Raw genomic sequence first — 10,362 nt, forward strand, 5'->3', positions numbered from 1 at the left:
TTGGGAATGTGACGTAAGAAGGCCCAAATGAAATTTATGTATACTGTAAATATGAACAATGTAGTTTATTTTCCACACGAATGGCTTTGGCTCCTCCACCTTTTCACAAGGATAAAAGCTTCACTTTAACTCACAAAATATGGATATGGACTTAGTCGGGATGTGAAATTCGGGAGGAAGGGAATAGAGGAAAAAAAAAAAAAAATATTGCAATTTTCATATTATCATCTCTCCGTAGGTTTTTTTTTCTTTTTTTTTTTTTTTTTAGTGGAAGAAGAAAAGAAAAGAAAAAAAAAGTGTGAGAGAGAGAAAGAAAGATAGAAAGAAAGGAAAAAAAGGAAAAAAAAAATTTACGACAGCTGTTGTCAGCTTTATAAAAAAATCTCCTACGACATTTTTACTTTTAACAAAAAGGATATATTCGAAAAAGGTTAGCCTTGTAAAGTTAGTAATATGAACCAAAAAAAGAGAGAGAGATAGAAAAAAACTCGTATTACTTTATGAAATCAACGAGAGTAATAAAAGATAAAAAGAGGGTGGTGGAGAGGGATGTGGGGGGAGGGGAGGGAAAACTCTCCGAGACAAGGTAGCAGATGCGTGATTACGACTTTTTACTTATTGAAAATGATAAGAAAACTTTTTAATTTTCGATTAAAGTTTTTTTTTTATGAGTTGACAAAAAGGTGCGAGACCGTGATGACTTAATATATATTTAATTGATATTATAAAATAACTAATAAACAAATTAAATTATCTTGGATACGCTCCTGAAGGATAGGGAAAAAAAAAAACTTTTTCAAATTTAAATTATATTAAAAATTAATTTGTTAACTTATTTTTTCCCCCTCTCTTTCTCTCTCTCTCTTGCCATAAACTGATTTTTTACGCGATAAATGGTCTTACACGTCACGTATATCGTGACAATCGATTCGTTAAAACAAATAAATAATAATAATGATAATTTATTAAATTTAAAATGTATATGTAAATGTTTCGATAAACAAATAAAAACAATTTGTAAAACAATTTTTTTTATTTAAAAAAAAAAAAAGTTGAAAGAAAAAAACTTTTTTTTTTCCCGAAACTCTTAAGAGACATAAAAAGAATTTATTATTATAAGAGGAAAGAGAGAAAGAGAGAGAGAATAAATGGATAGAAAAGAGAAAAAGAGAAAGAAAGAGAGAGAAATAAAATAAGAGGTTTTTATGTTTATATGCGAATGACGTCAAAGCTTTCATATATATATATCGTTGAAAGTTTTTTTCTCTCTCTCTCTCTCTAAGAACTATGAAAAATGTATAAAAGGGAGGATGAAGTAACGGACACTGCTTATCGTAAGCTTTGAAAACCATCATCATCATCATCATCATTATTATTATCATCATCACCGTCAATGTTGCGTAACACATATCCAAACATTTTATAAATGCGTGATGCCACTAAAACGTGTATCGGCATAATCATTTCGGATTTGTGAATATTTTTTCCAAACCTTTTTCCTGACACGAACATTTTTTTTTTTTTTTTTTGTTATCTGATACCACGATAAGAATAAAAATGTCCACCTTAAAAATAATTTTCAAATAAATTTTAGGCGACGCCTCGTTTTTTCCAAACCTTTTTAATTAAAATTTATTATTATTATTATTATTATTATTATTTTGTTTTTTTTTCATTTCAGTTGATTTCGATGAATTTTCGACGGAAACGTTAAAAGACGTGTCAGAAAAATATTCTTATGAAAATGACGTCGTCGATTCGAAAATGAAAGAAAAATTTAAATATAATTCGGACGAGGACGACGGGAGTGGAGGTAGCGACGGTAGCGACGTCGGTGGCAAATTTCATAACGAGGAAAACGGGAATGAAGATGAAAAAATTTTCCCGAAAACGGATAAAAAAAAAAAAATTAATAATGATTACGTAATAACAAACGGAAATGATGATAAGGATTGCGACGACGATTCTATCGCGACGACGATGACGTCAACAACGACAACAACAACAAACAACACCCAAGTGCCAATAGTTTGTTCTCAATTAAATAATTCAACCTACGGTTATAATTTAAAAAAAATAATTAACGAAACGACAAACAACAACAACAACAACGGTTTGATAAATAAAAAAGAAACAAACAATGTGATGAACGGGAAAACGACGAAAAAAAAATTTTCCGAAACGAACGTTGTTAACCTTGAAAAATTATTATTATTCGATGATAAGAAAAACGGAAACGTGATAAGCCTTAAAAAACCTAAAACGAAAACCCCATTGATCGTCGTTAAAACCGTTAAAGATTTAAATAACGTGTACAAACATAAAAATGGTGAAATAAATAACGATAGAAATGATGAAGATCGTCGGAAAAAATACGACGTGGAAGAAGAAAAAATAAAAGAATATCTGATGAGAAATGACACGGCGGTGATTTATCAGGAACCCGTGGATCAAAAAGTCAAAGGTAAGTCAAAAATAATCTTTGTCGTTTGTGTTTGTGTTTGTCGCTCTTGGAGAACGCGTGAAAATAAATTTCCCGGCGATTGTTTCCGGGAGGTGGAAGAGGGGAGGGGGAGGACGAAGGGAAGAAAAGCTCGTTTGGTTTTTGTCCAAAGGAATAATCAAAGGAATTCACAACGTTTTTCTTCACGACCTTTGGCAAATATTATAAACGCAAAACAAAATTCAAAGGATAATGAATGCTTTCCTTTCACTTGTGTTTATATTTTTTCCTTATTTTATTTTATTTATCAGACGTTTTTATTGTTTTTTTATTGGGATATTTTTTTGTCATGTGTTGAAAACAATAAGACAGTCGATATTTCCAGTAACCCCCCCTCCGTTCCCCATTCCCTCCTTCTTCCCCCCCAACACCGTCGCAACTTCCCGTTTTTTTCTTTTTTTTTCTCCAGAATATTTTTTATTTTTTTCTTTCTAAAGTTTATTTTAAATGAATCGGAGAAAATTTTATTTCGGTTACGTTTAAATTCGCGTAAGAGGAAAAGAGAAGGGAGAGGGGGGAGAGAGAAAAGAGAAAAGGGAGATTTTAAAAATCGATGACGTCAACTGAAAAAAATTTCTTTAAAAAAGAAAATGGAAAAGAAAAATTTGAAAACTTAAAACAAAATTTTTTTTTGTCCAAACCTGAAACGTTTTTTTTTTAATTTTTAATTTTTTTTTTTTTTTAATCGAACAAACAACAAACGAGAAAAATTTATCTCGGATTCTCCATGAATCATGTCGAAAACGATTCGAAATTTTTTAACAACCATTTTTTTTTATTCTCCAAAATTTCTCCAGCGGTCGTACATAAGACCGAAAAAAACAAAATAATTTCAATTGATTAAATTAACAATTTATTTTATTTTTTTAAAACCGAAATAATAATGATAATAAATAAATAAATAAATAAAAAAGGCGGTCGTGACGTATGAGGAAAAATATAAACAAACAACAACGACAAACGATAATTTAAAATTTAAATGTTTTTTTTTTTTTTTAATTATAAAATTTTAATTTTATTAATTAAAACCAATAATAATAATAATAATAATAATAATAATAATAATAACATGGGAATAAGTCCGTGTGCGTGTGCGTGAGGGCGTGGACTCACTTACGACAAACGCAAACAACAAACAAACAAACGAGTTTTTTTTTTTTTTTAATTAGAAAGCAATAGACCCCCAAGATGACGTCGTTTTTAACCGAAGCAAAAAATTTTCTAATCATCATCGATTCCATTGATGAGGATTTTTTTTTTTTTACGGTTTTGAAAACCTGATGAATGGGGGGGCAGGTTCATTACATGGTTTAAAAAAAAAAAAAAAAAAGCAATAAATAAGAGAGGGGAAAGAGGAGGGAGAGGAGGAGGGGAGGGGTATGAAAGAAGAAAAAGTTTTGAATTTCGGATTCCAAGACCATAAAATAAATGAGAATTTCTATGGGGGTAAATTAATTAAGAAAATCAAAAGGGAAGAAAAATAAGTCAGAGGAAAAACTGGAGAAAAACTTTTCTTTTTTTTTTTTTTTTTTGTTTTTGTTTTCTGTTTTTTTTTTTTATTTCCCCCATTATTATTATTATTATTATTATTTTGGACTTTTCGAAACTTCCAACTGTTCAATCTTAATTAGGTTTTTAATACTGGCCCCTCCCCTCCCTCCCCCCGCCTGACGACGACGACGACGATCCCACTCCCACCATTTTTTTTTTTTAAATGAAGAGTTTTGAGAAAAAAATTTTTTTTTGTTTTCAATAGTTGGTTGCCATTTTAATCACTAATTCCACGTTTTTTTTTCGCGCGTCTTTTTTTGGGTCGTTTGGGGGGAGTGGGGGGTTGTAAAAATTTTTTTAATAATCAAATCATCGTTGATTGATTTGTTTAAAAAAAAAATTAAAAAGATTTGATGGACGAAGGAAGGAAGAACAAAAGAAAAAGTTTTTAAAACGGAAATGGCGGAAGTAGGTAATAAGTAGATGAAAAGTTAAAGATAGAGGAAAGGGAGGGGAAAAGGAGAGGGGAGGGTGAATTTAAAAAAAATTACTTAACGAAAGAGAGAGAAAAAAGAAATATAATTGACCAATTTTTCACTTTTGTCATTTCAATTTCTTCTCCATTTTTTTGTTTTTCTTTTCCAGCATTTTCTTCTTCTTTTTTTTTTTGTTCCAACAAACGCAAACACAAACAACAAACCTTTTTCCTTTTACTTCTTCCATTTTGAAAAAAAATTCAAAATAACCTTTTTCCCGTCCTTATCATCAATCAATTATCAAAAAAAATTTTCCCCTTGAAAATATAAAAGCTAACGAATCATCGTTGATTTTCACGATGAAAAAATAATTTTTCCCGAAGTAAATGAAAAGAAAAACACGTTTCGTATTATTATCATTATTATCATTAGAAAAATAAGAAAAACAAAAAAAAACAAAGATGGAGGATAAAAACGCTAAGACGAAAGGGTTAAAATTAAAAAAAAAGAATTTTTAGTAAAAGCGTGATTTAAGGTGGGCGAAGTGAAATAAGGGGGGAGAGGAGGGGGGTAGTGCGTGTGCGTGAGTATCGTGAGGATAGAGAAGGGTAGGAGTAGGGGGAGGAAAGTAAAAATAAAAGCGTTAATAAGTTAAAAACCAAAATGATCGTGTCATCAAACCTAAGACGAATTTTCCGGCCCCCGAAGGGTCCCGTTAAACTCATGTTAAATCAAATTTCTCGTTATAAATTACAAAAGATTTCACATTTGAATGTTTTTTAATGGAAACTTTAATAATAATAATAATGATGATGATGATGATGATGATGATAATAATAATAATTATAATGATGAACTCGTCGTAGGAATTTATTTTTCTTTTTTTTTTGCACGACGTTTCGTTTCGTCGTGAAATTATTATTATTAATATTATTATTATTATTATTATTATTATTATTATTATTATTATTATTATTATTTCTATTAAATTTTCAATTTTATATGTATTTATAAATTCGTGTATGCACGTACGCACGAATCCACGCACGCACGACGCACGCACGTACGCACTTATTTATTTTCCCGGGGAAATTTTTTTTTATTTGTTTGTCATTTACGCGCCATTTTTCAAATTTCATGTTATGTTTGTATATAAGTAACAAAAACAGGAAATTTCAAAGGAACATAATAATAATAATAATGATGATGATAATGATAATATCATTGGTTTTGTAAAATAGTTTGGGTTGTTTTTTTTTTTTTTTGGGTCCAGGGTTTTTCCTTTCTTTCCAGTCCAACTGGCTACTTTGCGGTTTCCGTTTGTCGGTGTCTGTCTTATCTCGTCAAACTAAAATCTCTTTAATTGTTTCTTTAAGTCATTTAAATTTATTTTATATCCAAAGTTCTTATTTTCTAAAATTAAATGGATTTTATCTATTTCCTTAAAGTCTGTGATTTTTGTGAGCGTGTCATCATCCCTTTCCTTCGTCCTGGAAATGAATGAATGAATGAATGAATGTTGGTAATTATCATCATCATCATCGCCAACGCCGACGCCAACGCGAATGCGCGTATTCTCACTCGAAAACATTCATCCATTAAATATTTGATTCGAAGTGATAACGTTGATAAGAAATTTACCTTAACGATATTCAAAAACATTCATTCATTCATTCATTCTTTTGTTAAAATTTTCATTCCCACCTCCCTACCGCTGACTCCTCTTTTCCCACCTCTCTGTCACTCTACCTCCCACTTTCCCCGCCTTCCCACTTTTCCCACCTTCCTCCCACTCTGACTCCCACTTTTCCCACCTCCCTGCCACTCTACCTCCCATTTTCCCCGCCTCCCCGCTTTCCCACTTCGTCCGTTACTCTCAATGATATCGAGCAAGCGATTAATTTTTTTAATATTTTCTTTATTTTGATTCGAACCCTTAATCAAATAAAAATAAATAAATAAACGTATTAAAAAGTTTCGAGTATTAAATCATAATAATAATAATAATAATAATAATAATAATAAATTACTGAGTCGGCAAAAATCTTTCGACGCCCCCTCCCCTCACCCCCCTTTTGCTCAACAACACATAGAGTAGTAATCAATCGTTAAATTAAATAGAAAAATATTGTATCATACGTATTCGTATGCATAGAATGAAAAGGAAGGAAGAAGAAGAAGAAGAAGAATGTTTTTTTAAAGGGATGAGAAAATTCCATTCGAGGGGGGTGGGGGTGGAGGTGGGAGTAGAGGGAAAGAGTTTGTTGAAAAATTTGAATTAAACAAAATCCCAAAAAGAAGCGGACCTTGGTCATTAAATTTCAAAGTTAATTCATCTTAAGAATTTCTGTTATTCGTAAAAGTTTTTCTTCTTAAACATCATCGTCTTTTTCTTCTTTATGTTGAATCGTTTATTATTATTATTATTATTATTATCCTACTATTTATTTATTATTCCTGGGCTTTTTGGTATATATATATATATACATACATAAGTTTTTCTTTTATGTATAATCGTTTATTATAGGAAATTTTCACAGAATTAACTTTAAGAAAGTTTTCTTTCAAAGACCTTTCTCTTTTCTTATTAAAGAAAAAGAAGAAGAATGTTAAGCGTGGGTGGGAGGGTGAGTAGGTGGTGGTGGTGGTGGGGGAAGTAGTAGCGGTGGTAGAAACAACCGCATCCATCCCTTTTTCTTAATGCGTTTTATGTTTGTTAAATGAGGAATGTTTCTTACGTGTTTGTTTCCATTACATACATATATATATAAATATTATATTTTTCCCTTTTGAGACGGGGAGGGGGAGTTTAAAAAAAAAAAAAAACATTTTTTTCCCGCATTTCCGGTTTTCGGTGTGGAAGGTGTGGGGGGGTATGGGAAAGTTTTTACGAAGTACACACGAAATTTTTTTTTTTTTTTTTTAATTGAAATTAATTTAGAATTGAAAAGTTTCTTAGAAAGTATTTTTATTGTTTTAAAGTTTTCCGTTAAAACAAAAGTCTTAAATTTAGTTTTTCGAAAAGGAAAAGAAGTAAGGAAGAGAGGGAGAGAAGGGAGGAAGGGTAAGGAGGAAAAAAAAGAATATAAAAAATTAAAAGTAATTTACCCGGTTTAAACTCACTCCCACTCACACCCCACACCCCTCGCCATATTGTTACAATTTTTGGGCCTTGAGGGTTAAAAAACTTACCAATGGGATTTGATGAAAATTTAAGTCAGAATCCTTTAAACTGAATGTTTTAAGAAAACCGCAGAGAATCTTGTGTTCATGAAGAAAACCCCTCGAGTCCAAGAATTTCACAAGGAACAGGAACAAGAAGAGAAATAACCCGAAAAACTTTTGAAACGCGTATATAAAAACTTTTCCAACTTACAAATGAAATAGAAACGATGCTGCTCTATTATTTTCCCATACACTCCGCATTGAAAAAAAAAACCACCCCCCTCTCCTCTCCTCCCCTCCCTCTAGTTTGCTCTTTACATTTAAATCTTTTGACCTAAACTTTTATATAAATAAGTTTCAATAAAGAAAAACCGTTTTTTTTAAATATTTTTTCAAAGGAAAACGTTAAAACTTTAAATGTTTTAAAAAAAGGAAATAATTAAAAGGAAAATTTTCAATTAACGAAATCGATCCTTTTTTTTTCAAAAATAATTTTCGATTAAATAATAAAATTATATCATTCGAATTTTTTTAGCATCTCCATCTTTGATTATTATTAACGGTTAAACGAATGCAGGGAAAAAATTTCCCCGCATTTCGGAAAATTTTTTTTTTCCCTTCCTTTTTCCCACCTTCTTTGATTTTTTCTGTCTAACAAATTCACCTGTTTTAATTTTTTTTTTTTAAATATTAATTTCCCGCGTAAATTTTTTTTTTTTGCGCGCGCGCGTGTATCGAAAACGGAAACGGAAATGATTCTTTATTTTTATTTTTTTTGATTTAAAAAATTTTCTTTGGGGAAAAAAAAGAAATACATTTAATGGATAAACAAAGATGGCATATATTAAAAAGTTTTAGGATCGGAAAATAAAAAAATCTCGGAAATAATAATAATGATAATAATAATAATAAAGATTTATATTAAAATAAAAATAAAAAGATTTACATATAAAAAAAAAAAAAGTATTGATTGGTTTTCATGAAGAAAAATCTCCAAAGATTATGGAAAATGAAAATCCAATATTGAGTTTTTTTTTTTTTTTTAACAAGTGAAAATCCACCTAAACGTTATAAAAAAGAGAGAGAAAGAGAGAGAGAAAGAGAGAGAGAGAGAGAGAGAGAGAGAGGGAGAGAGAAAACTAAAAAGAAGATTTGCAATTTTAAAATAATGTTTTTCTTTTTAAAAACTTTTCGATCCGAAGCAGAAGAAGAAGCAGAAGAAAACATTTTATTTCCTTTTAAATTTTCGTGTTAAACTAATATTTATGTCTTTTACATGAAATGTTATTACGTTCCTTTTTTTTTTTTTTTTTAAAGTTTTTCTCTCCTGTTGTTGTTGCTGTTGTTTTTTTTTCTTCCTTTGTTCGAAAAGAATTAAATATAAATTTTTATGTTTTTGCGTTTTGCCGTGTCGCGAACGAGTGTTTTGAGAAGGGAGGAGAAAGGGGAAGAAAAAAAGGGGGAGTGAGAAGGAGGAAGGGTTGAAATTTTGAAGAAAAAATTTTTTTTTTTACCTTGAGTACACGTGAAAAAAATTTAAATTTATTTTCTTTACCTTTCATTCATCGTATTAAATTTTCCTTTGAATTTTTCCTTTTTCTTTCACTTTGAAAGGTATAAAAAAAAAAGAAAAATTAAAGGACGGGGAAAAGTGAAGAAAAATGAAAAACAAATTACCACGAAAATTTTTATCATTATCATCATTCGTCGTCGTCTTTTCCTTTTACGTTTTCCTTTTTTTCCTTTTTTTTTGTCGTACTTATATTTTGTTTAGGTGTTTATAAAATGTTATTTTTCAAAGTTTTTCTTTCTTTCTTATTTTTCCTTTGATTAATTAAAGAGCTTGAGGGTGTTTTTCTTCTTTATTTTTTCTCAACGCAATCAACCTTCATTCACTCAAAAAAAAAGGAAAAAAGGAAAAAAAAAAGGAAAAATTTCCTGTAATCTTAATTTTGATTTAATTTAACAAAAAGTCACACCGCGAAAAATTATTTATTTATTTATTTATTAAAGATTAAATTAAAACGCGTCGCAAAGTTTTCGAGTCAAAGGACAAAAAAAAGAAACCGTATCGAAATTTTATTTATTTAATTATACGTGGGATAAGAAATTCGTGGAACAAGAAACAAAATTGTTTAAAACGTAATAAAAAGTCTCTTTTGTATTTAATTATAATAAAGAACGATTAAGAAGAGGAAGAATTTTTCGGGGGGGAGGAGGTAGGGGGAAGGGAGAGGAAAGGGGTGGGAAAGGGATATTATATTAGGATAAAAGTTGAAAACGTACGTAAAGCTCGCCGTCGTCGTCGTCGTCGTCGTCGTCGTCGTCGTGGGTTTTTTTTTTTTTTTTTTGTCCTTTTCCATTCTTCTTCTTATTCTTATTCTTATTCCACGTCCTTTTCCATTTTCTCCTCCCGTTTAATTTGTGAAAAGCTGATTTTAGCCAAAAACTATTTTAATCCCGTGTAATTGACGGGAGTGGTTCAAAAATCTTTTATTATTCCGTTTCCTGTTATCCGTTTTTAGTGACTTCCTCCCTGGTCGAATCTTCCTGTCTTATAAACTTTTCTCAGTTTCCTTCTTAATTTTCTTCTTTTTTTTTTCTTCTTCTTCATCTTCTTTCCTTTTCCTCTCTTTTCCTTTTTTTTTTTCTAAGAGAATTTGTTTTTATTTTACCGTACCGTTTTTGTTTGTCGTCATTTGTTTAAAAAAAAAAAATTAGAAAAAG

General features: G+C 30.1%; 1 protein-coding gene across 1 annotated transcript; it reads left to right on the forward strand.

The window, feature by feature from the left end:
- Window positions 1–1,294: 1,294 nt before the first annotated feature.
- Phum_PHUM017910 (uncharacterized protein) lies at window positions 1,295–2,801 on the forward strand (the record flags this gene model as incomplete). The annotated part of the gene is made up of 4 exons (XM_002422776.1): window positions 1,295–1,334; window positions 1,682–1,822; window positions 2,132–2,464; window positions 2,755–2,801. 4 exons carry the CDS (start codon window positions 1,295–1,297, stop codon window positions 2,799–2,801), a joined length of 561 nt encoding a protein of 186 aa, XP_002422821.1.
- Between the last annotated feature and the right edge of the window lie 7,561 nt (window positions 2,802–10,362).

This window comes from Pediculus humanus, genomic scaffold (assembly GCF_000006295.1).
Source record: "Pediculus humanus corporis 1103172107372 genomic scaffold, whole genome shotgun sequence".
Classification (NCBI taxonomy): domain Eukaryota; kingdom Metazoa; phylum Arthropoda; class Insecta; order Psocodea; family Pediculidae; genus Pediculus; species Pediculus humanus.